The 17,228-nt window shown below is 37.8% G+C and overlaps 1 protein-coding gene across 10 annotated transcripts in view; it reads right to left on the bottom strand.

The window, feature by feature from the left end:
* Nucleotides 1–17,228, bottom strand: part of SFMBT1 (Scm like with four mbt domains 1) — a 121,233-nt gene that overhangs the window by 45,052 nt on the left and 58,953 nt on the right. For 6 of the 10 annotated variants that reach the window (XM_006050251.3, XM_025272495.2, XM_025272500.2 and 3 more), the window contains 2 exons: nt 9,578–9,732; nt 132–226 (listed from right to left, as the gene is read on the bottom strand). In XM_006050251.3, the coding sequence (XP_006050313.1) occupies nt 132–226; nt 9,578–9,605 (123 nt within the window). In that variant the 5' untranslated portion in view covers nt 9,606–9,732. Of the gene's footprint in view, nt 1–131; nt 227–9,577; nt 9,733–17,228 lie in introns of those variants that run through there. The other 4 variants (XM_044934206.1, XM_044934205.2, XM_025272502.2 and 1 more) reach the window with 1 other exon arrangement.

The following is a 17,228-nucleotide window of genomic DNA, read 5'->3' as shown; positions in this document are numbered from 1 at the left end:
TATCATATCAGGAATTTAAAACTGATCCATACGATAAGGTCTCTAAATGAAAAAAGATCAAATGAAAAAAGATTTTCATTTTTTCTAAATGAAAAAGGATCAGGCAGTCAAGCAATATAGTCACCACTTACATGTTTAAAAGACCCGTAGGGAACTGCTGTGGACCCTGTCTCTTCTAGATAGTCTTCCCAGCTTAACTCCACTTCTTCCACTCCAGATCCAGCATCTGGAATTAAAACAAAACAACACAAAACAGGCAAGACCCAATTAGAGAAAACTCAAGATATAAAAATATAAACTTAGTAAACCTAACTTACAACTTACTTCACAAGTTAATTTACTTTACACCCAGGATAACTAAGTGTTCTTTTTAAATAGCAGTTTCCCTTAATGCACTGATTTGGGCTCCCCTGGGGGTTCAGAGATTCCCTTTGGACTGCAAGGAGATCCAACCAGTCCATTCTGAAGGAGATCAGCCCTGGGATTTCTTTGGAAGGACTGATGCTAAAGCTGAAACTCCAGTCCTTTGGTCACCTCATGCGAAGAGTTGACTCATTGGAAAAGACTCTGATGCTGGGAGGGATTGGGGGCAGGAGGAGAAGGGGACGATAGAGGATGAGATGGCTGGATGGCATCACCGACTCGATGGACGTGAGTCTGAGTGAACTCCGGGAGTTGGTGATGGACAGGGAGGCCTGGCATGCTGCGATTCATGGGGTCGCAAAGAGTAGGACACGACTGAGCAACTGATCTGATCTGGGGGTTCAGATGGTAAAGAATCTGCCTGCAATGTGGGAGACCAGGGTTTGATCCCCGGGTTGGGAAGATCCCCTGGGGAAGGGAATGGCTACCCACTCCGGTATTCTTGTCTGGAGAATTCCATGGACAGAGGAGCCAGGTGGACTACAGTCCATGGGATCCTAAAGAGTTGGACATGACTGAGCAACTAACACTTTTATTTCCACTTAATGCACTGATTATGAATGAATCTCAACACCATAGCGTGTGACATGCTCTCTCCTGCTAGGATCCATTTGGGATTCACCTAAATGGATCATATAAAGCTGGTGAGAGTGTAACTATTATAATAACTCTGGACCGTAAGTTGGTATCTAATTGCCAAGTATTTGAGATCTTTAATAGGCATTTCAAAGTTAAATTTTCAATCTCTTCTTCCTTAGTGTCCTCAAATTGAGTAAAAGATACCACTGGCTGATATTTTGGCTCAACCCAAAAACTGTGGAGTTATTCTTACTTTTTTCTCTTTCTTTCACATCTTACATTCAATCCATCAGAAAATTCTGTAGGTACTATCTTTAAAAATACCCCAAGTCTAATCACTTCCCACCATTTCTACTGCTCTAAGTGCAAGGTCTAACAACAATACCTTTTACCTTTTAATCACACAATAAACCTAAAATCTCTGGGAGACTACAAAAGCCCTATATGATCTGACTCCTAGCTCCTGACCTTGCCACTGCATCCCCAACCAGCCTCTTGCTTGCTCACTGCACTCGAAGAACACTGAGGTTTGTTTGTTTGTTTACTTTCTAACCACGTTCTCTCCTCAAAGCCCCTATGTTAGTTATTACCTCAGCTTAGGCTCATTCCCCTGTGTCATTCACAGCTTTACTTCATTCAATCTCTACTCAAACACCTCTTCAGAAAGACCTTCCACCAACCAGAAAGGCCTTCCATCAGTGCACATCTAAAGTAGAAGCCCCCAGCCTCTGCTTTCATTATCTTCAAGGCATTCATTCCTACCTCAAAGTATACCTTATGTCTTTTTATCTTTCCCACTCTACAACAAACTCTATGAAGACAGGAACGTTGTTTTGGAAAATGCTCTATTTCTGTCATAGCAGAGACTCAGCACATTTTTGTTGAGGGAGCAAAGATTCAAACACTTCATTGTAACCCAATCACCCCAATTCACATAAGCTGCTTAGAAGCAGGGCTTTATTCAGACGCGTTCCCACTGCCCATGCCTAACACTACCAGGTCTACGATAAACAGCTGCTGAATGAGTACACCCTTGGGGAGTCTATGTGTCACACAGACACAAGGAGGCAAGCAAACACAGGGACACTCACCACAGCACTGTTTCTAACAGCAACAGACAGAAGCAATCAGTAGGAGAACAGATACATGATGGCAATCCTACAATGGAGCACTACTATGTAACAGCTGAAATGAATGAACGGATTGACATATAAATCTCAGAAAGAAAAAAAAATCACATCAAGTAGAAAAAAAAGCAGGTGCAGAATAAAAAGTACAAGATATAATTTAAGCCTCAAAACAAAACTCTGCAATATAATGTTTATAAATACATGCATTTCAATAACCTTTGGGGATGGAAGGAAGCAAAGAAGGTTAGAAGAAAAGTAAGAGAGACTTAAACTGTATTATGTTTTATTAATTTAAAAAAATGGAACACATGAAAATGTGTTCAACATCATTCAGTTCAGTTGCTCAGTCGTGTCTGACTCTTTGCGACCCCATGAACTGCAGCACACCAGGCTTCCCTGTTCATCACCAACTCCCAGAGTCCACCCAAACCCATGTCCATTGACTCAGTGATGCCATCCAACCATCTCATCCTCTGTCATCCCCTTCTCCTCCTGCCCTCAATCTTTCCCAGCATCAGGGTCTTTCCAAATTAATCAGCTCTTCACATCAGGTAGCCAAAGTATTGACGTTTCAGCTTCAACATCAGTCCTACCAATGAACACCCAGGACTGATCTTCAATATCATTAAAGGCAAATCAAAACCACAAAGAGACACCACCTCATACTCATTAGGATGGCTATTATCAAAAAGCAGAAAATAAGCTTTGGCAAGGAAATGAGAAATTGGAATCTTTGTGCATTGCTGGTCTTGGAATAGAAAATGGTATAGTCAGTGTGGAAAATTTTTTGGTGGTTCCTCAAAACACTTTAAATATAATTACCATATGATCCAGCAATTTCACTTCTGGGTATATATCCGAAAGAATTGATAACAGGGACTCAAACAGGTATCTGTACATGATTGTTTAGAGCAGCAATATTCACAACAGCCAAAAGGTGGAAGTAACTGACCCAGGTATCCATCAACAAATGAATGGATAAACAAAATGTGGTATATGCATACAATGGAATATTATTCAGTCACAAAAAGGAAGGAAATTCTGATACAGGCTACAAAATGTAGATGAACTATGAGAACATTACACTAAATAAGTCAAGCACAAAAGATCAAATATTGTATGTTTCCACTTACTTGAGGTAGAGTAGTCAAATTCATAGAGACAGAAAGAAGAATGGGAGTTTCCAAGGACTGGTGGGGAGAGGGGAATGTGGAGTTAGTGTTTAATGGGTACAGAGTTCCAGTACAGGAAGATAAAAAAGGTTTGGAGATGGTGGTGTTAATGGTTGCACAACAATGTGAATGAACAGTATACCTGGTTAAAATGGTAAATTTTATGTTATGGATAATATACCACAATTTAAAAACATGAAAACAAATTTGGACAAAGTTAATTTATTATTTATTAATTTTAAATTCTGTATGGTAGGTACAGAAGTATTCCTTATATGTTTTCCATTCGTTTCTACATATTTGAAATTTTTCACTAGAAATAAAACAAATAATAAAGACTATTGGGAGCATCCTGGAAGCATGAGTCAATAGAAAGCCAACTTCCATCACTAGAACATAACAAGGCTAGACAATTTGTATTCATGGTCCTTGGCAAGAACCCTAGCCCCTCAAGCAGCATGCTAATTAAAAAATAAATAAATAAACAGGAGCAATAAAAGCAATGAATTAAAGGACTAAAATCTCCCATACATCAAAAAAACTACCTAAAAACTGAGAAAAAACAAGACTAATTAATGATCTGATAAAAAAATGAGCAAAATACATGAAAAGAGAATTTTTTGAATTGCAAATAGTCCTTAAACATATGGAAAGAGGTGCAAAGTTACTCATTTTAAAAGAATGCAAATGAAAACTACACTGAGATATCGGGAAAAATTCTAAAAGTTTGACAACACACTTCATGGTGAGGCAAGTAATTAGGCAGGTAAAGTATAACGATACAACCCTGGTGAAAGGGGTTGTATTTTTGTTGGCAACAGCTAACAAAATTACATATGTATTTACCTTCTGATCCAGCAATCCCACTTCTAGGAATCTATCCCAAAGATATGCTGGCAAAAATACAAAAAGACGTATGTACAAGGCTACTCATTGTAGTACTATATATGTAATACCAAGACTGGAATTAATCCAAATGTCCATCAGTAAGGAACTGGGTGAATAAAATATAGTATACACATCCAACATTATACAGCTGTAAAAAGGAATGAGAACGATTTCCACATACTGATGTGGAATAATCCTCAGTACATATTAAGTGAAACAGCAAAACACAGAGCAGTTTTTCTTGTAGCTCTAATTTTTGCATAAGGTCAAAGAGATATGAATATATATGCAAATGCTCACATCTATCTTTTTACATTTTAAAAAATGAACAACAGGATAAAATGTAATAAACCTTCTTTATATATGGAGAAGAATAAAAAGCATGAATTCTATCAGCCTGAAAGTGGGAATGTTGTTATAAATATAATTTGACTTTATAATTACATATATTCTTTACACAATTTAGAAACATATTTAAATTAAAAATTCTAAAAACTGAAAATGAACTTAAACAAACATGCCTAATGGTTGGTGGAAAAACCACAAAGAAAACAGAATCCCTTTAAGTCATTATTAAAATACAGAATTCTGACTGCAAACCTGAGTGGAATATATTTAAAGACAAAACAATGAAATCTTAAGCCACACACTACTATTCTATTGATATCTGGAATGTTGGTATTCTTGTTGTGAGAAAATTATATGAATATTATATAAATAAATAAGTTTAAATAAGGATGAAACAATTTAAACAAGTTTAAATAAGGATAAAAACAAATAAGTGATGATACTAAAGATTACAAAACAACACATTTTCAAAAGAAAAGATATAAAATCAAAGAAAGAAAATCCCTGTAATTTTATAAAATTATTTATGAAATTATATAAAATTTATAATTTTATAAAATTATAGATATCAGATGAAGCCATCTGATTTTCTTTTTTCTCTTCAAAAGATGTGTATTTTGGGACTTTGCTGGCAGTCCAATGCTTGAGACTCCACACTTCCAATGTAGGGGGCTCAGGTTTGATCCCTAGTCACAGAACTAGGATCCCCCACATCGTGCATCAAACAAAAAAAATGATGTGCATTTTCCAGCTATGTTTATGGATGAGACCTAGAAGAAAAGGCAAGCTACTATCAATGAGCACTCCAGCATCTGGGCTGTAGATTATAAACATCATGCTGCTGCTGCTGCTGCTAAGTCGCTTCAGTTGTGTCCGACTCTGTGCCACCCCATAGACGGCAGCCCACCAGGCTCCCCCGTCCCTGGGACTCTCCAGGCAAGAACACTGGAGTGGGTTGCCATTTCCTTTTCCAATGCATGAAAGTGAAAAGTGAAAGTGAAGTCGCTCAGTCGTGTCCCACTCTTAGCGACCCCGTGAACCGCAGCCTACCAGGCTCCTCCGTCCATGGGATTTTTCCAGGCAAGAGTACTGACTGGAGTGAGGGGCCATTGCCTTCTCCGATAAACATCATATCCACTTAAAAAAAAAAGAGCTTCTCAGAGAAATGTCAGATTGCAAAGTTGGGGCAGGAAATGTATAGGAGGAACCTTGGAATTTTACTATGCCAGAAAGCAAGGACTAAAACTATCAAAGATATAATGACATCATATCCAAAGAACACAGGAACCAATTTGAAACAACTCTCACTGCTTGAGAATGGAACAATTTGATCATCAAATGAATGATGACAGCAACGGATTTAAATTCACATGTAATATATAGTATATATGTAATATATATACTGTATGAGTTAATGACAACATTTAAAACAAAACAAATCAACTTCCTAAATAGCAAAGTGAATACTTTACTCTTTCAGAAAAGCAGCATAAATACTGGCTAAACAATGAAACTTGACCATTTCAAAGTTCTGAAATTAACTGAAGGGGGAAAAAAAAAAACACCCCAAACTGAAAAGCATCTATTCAAGACAAGTTATTGAACCTCTGTCAGAAGAGTGGGACTGTGGCACTTTAAGTTGGACCTATTCCCATTTCTCATTCCTCGTCAGCTAAAAAAAGAAATTTTAAAACTGAAAATATAACCAAAAAAAAAAAAAAAACCCTCCATAGATAAGCTCTATAAGCAGAATGGGGAGAACAAAGAATCACTAAAATTAAAGAGCAATGGAAAACACTTCAATTTAAACAACACAGAGAAAACAATGAGAAGAGCCTCATAAAGCTGTGCAACAATAACAAAGATTTAACAAAAGTGTCTTCAGAGTTCCAAAAGAAGAGAAAGAACAAGGCAGTAAAAGTCCTAGAAGAAATAATGGCTTAAAATGTTTCAAATTTGTCAAAAGACATAAGCCTACAGTTTTAAAAAGCTGAGAAAACCCCAAACAAGATAAACCCAAGGAAATCTGTACACAGACACACAGAGTCAAATTGATGAAAATGAAAGACATTAAATCTTGAAAGCAGCAGGAGAAACAGTACCTCTTCTAAGGGAAGTGACCAGAGACAGGGAAACTAATAATTTTATCACCAACCGACCTACACTAGAAAAATGGCTAAAGGAAATTCTATAAACAGAAGTGAAATGCTAGTAGAAGGAATCTTGGAAAATCAGGAATTAATAAAGAACAAAAAATAAAAATAGTGGAAAAAATTATTATGAAACATGTTCCTTCTTCTCTTGAATTTTCTAAACTATATATGACAGCTGAAGCCAAAAAAAAATTTTTTTTTTGGCCATACCAGAAGGCATGTGGGATCTCAGTGCAGTCTTAACCACTGGACAGCCAGGAAAGTTCCCCCAAATTTTAACAATATCTAATCTGGTTCTCAAAATATGTAGAGAAATATTTAAGACAAGTTTTATTATAAATAAGAGTAGGTAAGGAGATAGAAAAAGCAGGTAAAATTTCTACACTTCACTCTAACAAAATGATAACATCAGCAGAATGGGATATGTTGCTTGCTATGCTAAGTCACTTCAGTTGTGTCCGACTCTGTGTGACCCCATAGGGGTGCCCCATAGGGGGCAGCCCACCAGGCTCCCCCGTCCCTGGGATTCTCCAGGCAAGAACACTGGAGTGGGTTGCCATTTCCTTCTCCAACACATGAAAGTGAAAAGTGAAAGTGAAGCCGCTCAGTCGTGTCCGACCCTCAGCGACCCCATGGACCACAGCCTACCAGGCTCCCTCATCCATGGGATTTTCCAGGCGAGAGTACTGGAGTGGGGTGCCATTGCCTTCTCCGATGGGATATGTTAGGTATACATAATACCTAGAGCAACCACTAAAAAAGCTACACAAAGAGATACACTCAAGAACAGTATACAGGGCTTCCTTGATGATAGACTGGTTAAGAATCTGCCTGCCAACTCAGGGGATATAGGTTCGATCCCTGCTCTAGGAAGATCCCACATGCCATGGGGCAACTAGGCCTGTGCGCCACAACTGCTGACCCAGTGCTGCAGAGCCCGCAAGCCGCGATTTCTGAAGCCTGTGTGCCTAAAGGCTGTGCTATGCCACAAGGGAAGCCGCCCCAGTGACAAGCCAGTGCACTGCAACTAGAGTGCAGCCCCTGTACTCTGCAACTAGAGAAAGCCTGCACGGCAACAAAGACTCCAGCAAACAAAATCGTAAAAAAAAAACAACAACACTGTAGAGACAAATCAAAACAAAATTCTAAAAACATTTTCAAGTATCCCACAGGAAGATAGGAAAAGGAACAAAAAATAGAGAAAACAAATGAACAAAACCGGCAGATGTTCAAAAAAAAAAAAAAAGCACACATGAGCCTTAGCATATCGACAATTACATTAACTGTAAATGGTCTAAACACACCAATTACAAGACTGAAAAACAATTTTTAATGACTATATGGTTGTATAAGAAACGTACTTCAAACATAATGATTCACAGAGGTTGAAAGTGAAAGGATGAAAAGGATATATCATGGGAACATTAATAAAAAAAGAGTATGAATAGGTAAAATCTATCTCCAGTGTTCTTGCCTGGAGAATCCCAGGGATGGTGGAGCCTGATGGGCTGCTGTCTATGGGGTTGCACAGAGTCGGACACGACTGAAGCGACTTAGCAGCAGCAGCAGCATAGAGACAGAAAGTAGACATGATCTCCAGAGGCTGGATTAAGCAAGAAATAACTGCCAATGGTTTCTTCTGAGGAGTGATGAAAATGTTCTGGAATTAAGTAGTAGTGCTTGTGAATATACTAAAAACCACTGAATTGTATATTTTCAAATGGTAAATTTTATAGTATGTGAATTGTATCTCAAAAAAAAGTACTTCAATAAAGTTGTCAATTAAAAAGCAAACAAACAATATGACTGATAAATGAGCCAAAACTACGATGCCACGGTACTGAAGACAATGTAGGGATGGCAAGTAAGAACCTGTTCAACATCACTAACCACTAGGGGAATGCAAAGTAAGACCAAGATGATCTGTTAATTTATCAGCACGACTTCAGTAAAAATAGTGACAATACCAAATGGCTGTGAGGATGTGAAGAAATCAGATCTCATACATTGCTGGAAAGAATGTATATGGTACAGCCACACTGGAAAGTAGCGGTGCTCCTGGGCATTTATCCCAGAAAAATGAAATCTTATGTATATGATTATTCATAGCAGCTTTATTCATAAAAGCCAAAAGCTGGAAGCAACCAAAATGTACTGCAACAGATGAATGGTTAACCAAATGGCAGTATATCCATGGAATACTACCAAGCAATAAAAGAGAACAGATTCCTGATATATTCAAGAATTTGGATGGATCTCAGGGGCATTATTTTGAGTGAAAAAAAGCCCATCTCAGAAAGTCACATACTGTGTGGTTCTACTTATGTAACATTCTGGAAATGACAAAATTATAGATATGAAGAAATGATTAATGGTTACCTCGGGTTAGGGAATGCTGGGGAAGAGGAGTTGATGTAACTGTACAGGGGCAGTACAAAGGAGCTCGGTGTGGCGATGGAATAGTTCTGTATCTTGACTGAAGTGGCAGTTACAGGAATTTACACAAATCATAGAGAAATACATACATTTGATACATATATCAATTTCCCAGCTTTTATATTGCACTATACTTAAATGAGATGTAACTTACAGTAGAAGCTGGGTGATGGGTACATGAAGACTGTCAGAATCTTTGCAAGCTCCTATGAATTGATAATTACTTCAAAACAAATTAACTTTTTTTTAAACGATGTCTGCTCATAAAAGTTATTTACTTTTTCAACAAACAGGCTGAGCACCCCTGGTGCCAGGTACAAAGAAAGATAACTCGTATCTTCAAAGAGCTTCCCATTTAGTGGTAGAAAGATAAGCCTGACAATGTAACACAGGTGAGTAATGGAATTCTGCACTCCGAAAAACAGATTCCGCTCAGCAAAACCGATACCTGCATCAGTCTGCTGCTCCCCGTTCATTTCCACAGCACATGGGTAAGCTCCTCCCCACACAGAGGACAGGCCTTATGGTTATGCTACAATCTGAAGATTACTTGCAATTCTCAAGCATCTGTTCAATGGGCATCGAAGGGTCCAAGTGAAAGTGCTGAAAAATCAAAAAGAACACATTAACAGGCTGCAGTCCAGTGTTTACTCATTCATAAGACGTAACACTCTGGTGGGTTGAAACGGCAGATAAAAACACACTGGCAGCATAGATGTAATTAGAGACAAAAATTGACACCTTTTCTAATTTTGAAGGTATGTGTGTGTGTGTGTGTAGACACAGAGAGAGCAAGCTATTAAGATCTTGATATCTAAAAGTCACAACAAATAAACATATATATGTGAATCACTACCCCTTCAACTTAGATTATAATACTGAGCAGGTCTATCCACGAAAACTCCAATTCTTAATGAAGTTCTGGGGAATGGGGGAGGAGTTTAGCTTTCAAAGCTCTGTCTTAGTAAGATTCAGGATACAATGTATTATTTTATCTAGTTTCCCATCTCATTTACCTAGAATATTATGCAGAACCAAAAAGTATGAACTATATTTGTCTACAATTACACTTACAAAGAAACCAAAATTCTTCCAAAATAAGCTGATATCATTTATTCTTCAAAAAAAAAAAAAAAAAAAGTTTTATTGGGCTATAACTCACATGCCAAAATGTTCCATTTTAAGTGTACAATTCAATTACCTTCAGTAAATTTACAGAGTTGTGTAACCATCACTATACTCCAATTTTGGAACATTTCTATCCCCCTGGAAAAGAACTTCCTTCCCACCTGCAGTTCTTCCCTGTTCCATCCCCAGCCTCAGGCAACCACTGATCAACTTTCTGTCTCTAGAGATTTTGTCACTTCTGGACATGTCACAGTAATGGAATCATATAGTATGCGGTTTCTTGTATCTCGCTTCTTTCACTCAGCATGTTTTTGAGGCCCATCCATGCTGCACATGGATGAATCTATTTATTCCTGCTTTACTTACATGCAAAACAATCTCAGACACTGCCTTTACATATGCCTAATAGAGTAGAAAGAGGAAAGAAGCTGCTGCCTGAAGGCACCATGTGAACAGCCCACAAGGACAACAATGCAGAAAACCAGAACGGTGGGGCAGGAACTCAGCAGCCAGAGCTGCCTGCGATACCTCCAAGAGCAAACACCTCCGCACCTGTCAACAAGATTCTGAATCTGTATTCGATCCCCAGGAATGGATCCTCATAAAAACCTTTTAAACAGATTCTAGCTCCAGCTCCACCCACGGTAAATATGCTATCTTATACAGACTACATTATGTCCATTTTTTAAATCTGTAAAATGAGCATAACATCCTTTTCAGATTTTAAAACTAAATTTCTTACTGGGCATAGAGAAAATCTTAATAACTGTTAATACTATGGATATCCCATTTGAGGTAACTACCAGTTATCCAAAGTCCTTTCATACAGCTTAAGCACTGAAACTCATACTTTCACAGATAGGAACAACTGAGTATAAACTTGGTAGTGAGATTTAAACCCTCTGCACAAGCTTTCTTCTCTCAGCTTCCTTTTCTACTCCAAGTCCAAAGCATTTAAACCGTACCATTCCACCTATAATTCATTCACTCCCCATATTTATGGAACACCAGTTCATTACCATCTACTATTCCAGGGAGTAAAGATAAAGTAACCAAGAGAGACTTAGTTTCTGCATTATGACGCTTATTTTCAATGGGAGGAAGAAAATTTAAGCTAACAATTTAAAACAATTATTTAAAGTGCTAAGAAGGAAAAGCAGTGGGTGCTAAAACAGAACATTACGGCAGAACTAACCTAAAATAAGAGGACACTGACATGGTCCCTGGTTGGAGGCGGCGGGTGGGGGCTGGGGGGCGCTGAGGGGGATATTCAAGGTGATACTAAAGGTTGAGTGCTGAAGAATTGATGCTTTCTAACTGGTGCGGGAGAAGACTCTTAGTCCACTGGACAGCAAGGAGATCAAACCAGTCAATTCTAAAGGAAACCAACATTTCCTGAATATTCACTGTAAGGACTGATGGTGAAGTTCCAATACTTGTGGTCCCCTGATGTGAAGAAAGACTCATTGCAAAAGACTCTGATAGTGGGAAAGATTAAGAGCAGGAGGAGAAGGGGGTGACAGAGGATGAGATGGTTGGATGGCATCACCGACTCAATGGACATGAGTTCAAGCAAACTTCAGGAGATACTGAAGGACAGGGAACGCTGGTGTGCTGCAGTCCATGGGATTGCAAAGAGTTGGACACGACTGAATGATCAACAACAAAGGGGAAACTGCAGCGAGTCAAAAAGGACAGAAAAGAAAGTGCAGTCCAGGCACAGGGAGCAGTACACACAAAGGCTCTAAGGTAGGGAGGAACTGAGAGGAGGCCTCTGTGGCTGAAGCATCGGAACCAACCAGGTAAGTGGCACACAAGGAAACTGGACAGGAAGAGAAGAAATAACACATATGATATTTACTGAGGATTTACCATGTGTGGATACTATCCAAAGCACTTAAACATACTAAGCCATTTAATACTCTCAACAACTGGACAAGGTAACCACAGCCACCATGAGGAAACAAGCACAGAACAAGCAGTACCTGCCAGTGTCCTACAGCTAGTAAGAAGGAAAATCAGGTTTCAAACCTAGCAAAGCATCCATATTCTAATTCCTCAAGCACTATACTATATACTACCTCTCAATGAGAAGCAACCAAGGGCTTCTTTAATTAAGCAGTGTGTGTGTGCTCAGTCACTTCAGTCATGTCCGACTGCGATCCTATGGAGGTAGCCTGCCAGGTTCCTCTGTCCATGGAATTCTCCATAGAGTGCACTGCCGTGCCCTCCTCCAGGGGATATTTCAGACCCAGGGATTCAACTGAACTCAGGTCTTCCGCATTGCAGGCAGATTCTTTACCAGTTGAGCCACAAGGGAAGCCCAAGAATACTGGAGTGGGTAGCCTATTCCTTCTCCAGCAGATCTTTCCGACTCAGAAATTGAACTGGGGTCTCCTGCATTACAGATAGATTCTTTACCAGATGAGCTATCAGGGAAGCCCTTTTTAAGCAGAGAAAGGATCAAATCTGTTTTAAAAAAGGTCACTCCGGAAAAAAAAAAAATCACTCTGGACCCAAAAAGAGAAACCATAAAGGAGACAAAAACATAAGAGTATCAAATTTCTAAAAGACACCATAAACAAAATTCAAAAATAAGAGAGTAGTTCTGAAGTTCTCATTACAAGAAAAAATTTTTTTCTATGTTTAGTGACAGATGTAACTAGATTTACTGCAGTAATCATTCACAATGTATACAAATATCAAATCATTATGCTATGTGTCTGAAACTAATATAATGTTATGTCAATTAATATTCAATAAAAACAAAAGGACAGTTGAGATAGATGAAAATATTAGCAAACTGTTAGATAATGGATTAATTAATACAAGTTCCTATAATTCACCAAGAAAAAATAAAAATGGGCAAAATATTAATAATTAAGTAATTAACTCACATTAAATATCAGAGTTAAAACTTACAAAAATATGTCCAATCTCCTTAGTATTATCTGTAACAGTGAGAAACCAGAAACAGCCTGTAAAACCATGAAATGTGAATGAGATGGCTACACATGTTATGAAACACCTACACTAGGAAATACTCTGTATCCATTAGAAGAATATAGGTAGATTTATAAAACCATATGGGAGTGTCATCTTTACACCCAGTGGAAAAAAAGCAAGTGAAGGATAATTTATATTAACTTTTAAAAATCTTGTGTCCATTGTTTACTCGGCTATGTGACTTTCAACAAATGCCTTATTTGTGCCAATGATATCACTTATAAAAGTGGGGATTAACAGTATTGTACCTACCTCATCGGCTGATAAGATAAGTAGGATAAACCATGAAAAACATTTACCAGAGAGTTACATAGCAAATGCTGAGTTAATGTTATGCAGTTGACAGTTTTAAGTTTCTACGGCAACAATTTAGTGGTCATCTCAACATATAGTCTTGAAACTTCGTCATGGGTCTGATACAACAAAATTTTCTGTCGGCTTACAAGGCTTTGCAGATAGCACCCACTGCTTGCACTCATCAACTCTTGAAATACACCGCCATATTTTGTGCAGTGAGCCACATAGTGCAATAATAATAATTATTATAAGTAAATCTTCAGAGCCAAAAAGATATGAGTTGGGGGAAATGCAACTCTTACGCAGGTGAAACTAAGAATACAAAATTTAAAAAATTGAGCTATAATTAACATACAATATTAGGTTAAGTTTCAGGTGTAGTGATTCAATTTTTTTATACAATATGAAACGATCATTGCAATAAGACCAGTTACCATCTGTCACCATGCAAAGTTGTGAAAAAGGATTGAGATTTTTTCAATCTTAAAACATCACTTAGATTTTTAACCAATAAACAGTCAGTTCATAGTCTTAATAGGATCAAGAGAAATAAAGTGATGAAGCCTTTTGCTGTAGAACATCTGGCAGATCCTTCTCTTTATTGCTAGTCTGCTGTCTTTTCATGCAGTGAGGGGAAAAAAAAAAACAGTAAAATATCCAGGAGCTTGAAACATGTAAAAATTTAATTTACTTTTCATTTATTTCCTATTCATGTTAAATTATTTTATTGCCTTTATTTTATTGCTGATTTTGGTATTAGAATTCCTCTTGTGGTGACCAGAATACATTAACAGCTATTTATGTAAATAAGCTCCCATGAACTAACTAATCTGATCTTGCTCATCTTATTTAAAATTATTTCAGTGAACTAAACAGGAGCCTATTACAGGAGATTCTAATAAAAGAGACTGAAGCCAAAGTATAGCTATTCTAAAATATGAAACACCTCTAAGAAATATAAATAACAATTTAAAAAGCAAAATTAATTGTACAAAACAAGCTCTGAAGTCAAACATACACAGGCACACAAAGGAAACAACAAAACCCAGGCAGAATAAAACTGAATTTAACTATTTCATTTTTAGTGATACATCAATGTAAAACAAAACCACCATGGGATACTTACTTTTTAATAGGTCTTTTAAAAGATCTAAAAGTCATCTGAACAACAAACAGCTACATGATGTTTCCCCTTCCCTTTATACTACTAGGCTCCACGATAATGCACTTGATTTTCAAGGCTAAGATTAAACATTGAGTAAGAATATTTATTGCAGAGAAAAGTTACAATAATGCCAGAGAGATTTCTATAGCTTAAGTCCTCAGCCAAATGATTTAACATGCTGGACACAACTTTTAAAGCACTTTGGAAGGACAAAACTCAGTGTGACTATAAGGATATAACCTATTATTTATGGTGGCTACAAGAAAATGTTTTAATTCAGTAAATATTTACCAGTTAAAAAGAAAATTCCCACTGAAATGTTTGAATTTGCATTCCTCTCCCTCAACTCAACAAATGGAAGGTCAGTAATAATTTCAAGTATGCTGTAAATATGGCAAACAATTCAGCAAATCAGATGCCCCACTGGGGGCAGACTTGCAAAGGTAAGCTTGCTCCCAGCAGCAGACGCTAGTGGCGCAGTCACTGTATTTTCGTCCCCCAACTCGTGCAGATTTCAGTCCGTCTTTCACTCCCCACAACGGATATGATACTCTTCACTCCCTGACCTTGTGCACATCCTATTTGACAGGCTATGTAAATTAAATCTTACATCTGTCAAACGTCAATGTAACTTGATTATCAGGAGTAGAAAATTTCTATTGTTTCATTAAGTTGTTTGTTATTGTTGTTTTTCACCCACTGCTACATGTTGAACGAGGAACATAAAAATAAGTCTGTTAAGTTGACAAATCTTAGCCACTCAGATCATCTAAATTAAATTTGACACTAACTTAACTTTTCATGACTATGTAAACACAACACAGGGCATATCTACCTTAGTTGAACAAATCAATATTTATTAACTTACAAAAACAGTAAAAGCTTTCAACAAAAGCCACAACTCAGGAATACCCTAAGGTTCTGTGCAAGTCTGGATGGGATAAAGTTTGGGGGAGAATGAATACACGTGTACGTATGGCTGAGTTTCTTTGCTGTCCCCCTGAAACTATCACAACAACACTGCTAATCAACTATACTTCAACACAAAATAAAAAGTTCATAAAAAGAGAAAAGAATACCCTAAAGAATACCCTTTTTTTAAAAGGTGCTCAACATCACATCACTAAGGACATGGATATCAAAACCACAGTGAGCTCTCACAGCACACCTATTGGAATGGCTATCATCCAAAAGAAAAAAGTAACAAGTGTTGGCAAAGATGTGGAGGACAGGAAACTGCTCTGCATTACTGGTGGGAATCAACACTGGTGCAGGCATGGTGTGGGCAGGAATCCCTTAGTAGAAACAAAGCAGCCCTCATAGTCAACTAGAGAGTCTGAAATGCTGTACTTGGGAGCAATCTCAAAAATGACAGGATGATCTCTCTTTGTTTCCAAGACAAACCATTCAATATCACAGTAATCCAAGTCTATGTCCCAACCACTAATGCTGAAGAAGCTGAAGTTGAATGGTTCTATGAAGACCTACAAGACTTTCTAGAACTAACACCAAAAAAAGTGTCCTTTTCATCATAGGGGGCTAGAAAGCAAAGTAGGAAGTCAAGAGACACCTGGAATAATGGGCAACTTTGGTCTTGGGAGTACCAAACGAAGCAGGGCAAAGGCTAACAGAGTTTTGCCAAGAGAACGCACTTGGCATAACAAACACCCTCTTCCAACAACACAAGAGATGACTCTACACATGGACATCACCAAATAGTCAGTACCTAAATCAGATTGATCATATTCTTTGCATCCAAAAATGCAGAACCTCTATATAGTCAGTAAAAATAAGACTGGGAGCTGACTATGGCTGAGATCATGAACTCCTTATTGCTAAATTCAGACTTATATTGAAGAAAATAGGGAAAACCACTAGACTATTCAGGTATGACTTAAATCAAATCCCTTATGATTATACAGTGGAAGTGACAAATAGATTCAAGGGATTAGATCTGATAGACAGAGTGCATGAAGAACTATGGATGGAGGTTCGTAACACTGTACAGGAGGCAGTGATCAAAACCATCCCCAAGAAGAAGAAATGCAAAAAGGAAAACTGGTTATCTGAGGAGGCTTTACAAACAAGTGAGAAAAGGAGAGAAGCAACAGGCAAAGGAAAAAAGGAAAGATATACCCATCTGAATGCAGAATTCCAAACAGCAAGGAGAGATAAGAAAGCCTTCCTAAGTAAACAATGCAAAGAAATAGAGGGAAAAAATAGAATGGGAAAAACTAGAGATTTCTTTAAAAAATGAGAGCTATCAAGGGAACATTTCATGCAAAGATAGGCACAATAAAGGGCAGAAATGGGATGGACCTAAAGCAGAAGTAGAAGATATTAAGAAGAGGTGGCAAGAATACACAGAAGTACTATACAAAAAAGATCTTAATGACCCAGATAATCATGATGGTATGATCACTCACCTAGAGCCAGACATCCTGGAGTAAGAGATCAAGTGGGCCTTCGGAAGCATTACTACAAACAAACCTAGTGGAATGGA

The sequence above is a fragment of the Bubalus bubalis genome, chromosome 21 (genome assembly GCF_019923935.1).
Source record: "Bubalus bubalis isolate 160015118507 breed Murrah chromosome 21, NDDB_SH_1, whole genome shotgun sequence".
NCBI lineage: Eukaryota > Metazoa > Chordata > Mammalia > Artiodactyla > Bovidae > Bubalus > Bubalus bubalis.
Note: the sequence above shows the minus strand (reverse complement) of the source record. Positions and strands in the feature narration are given on the sequence as shown.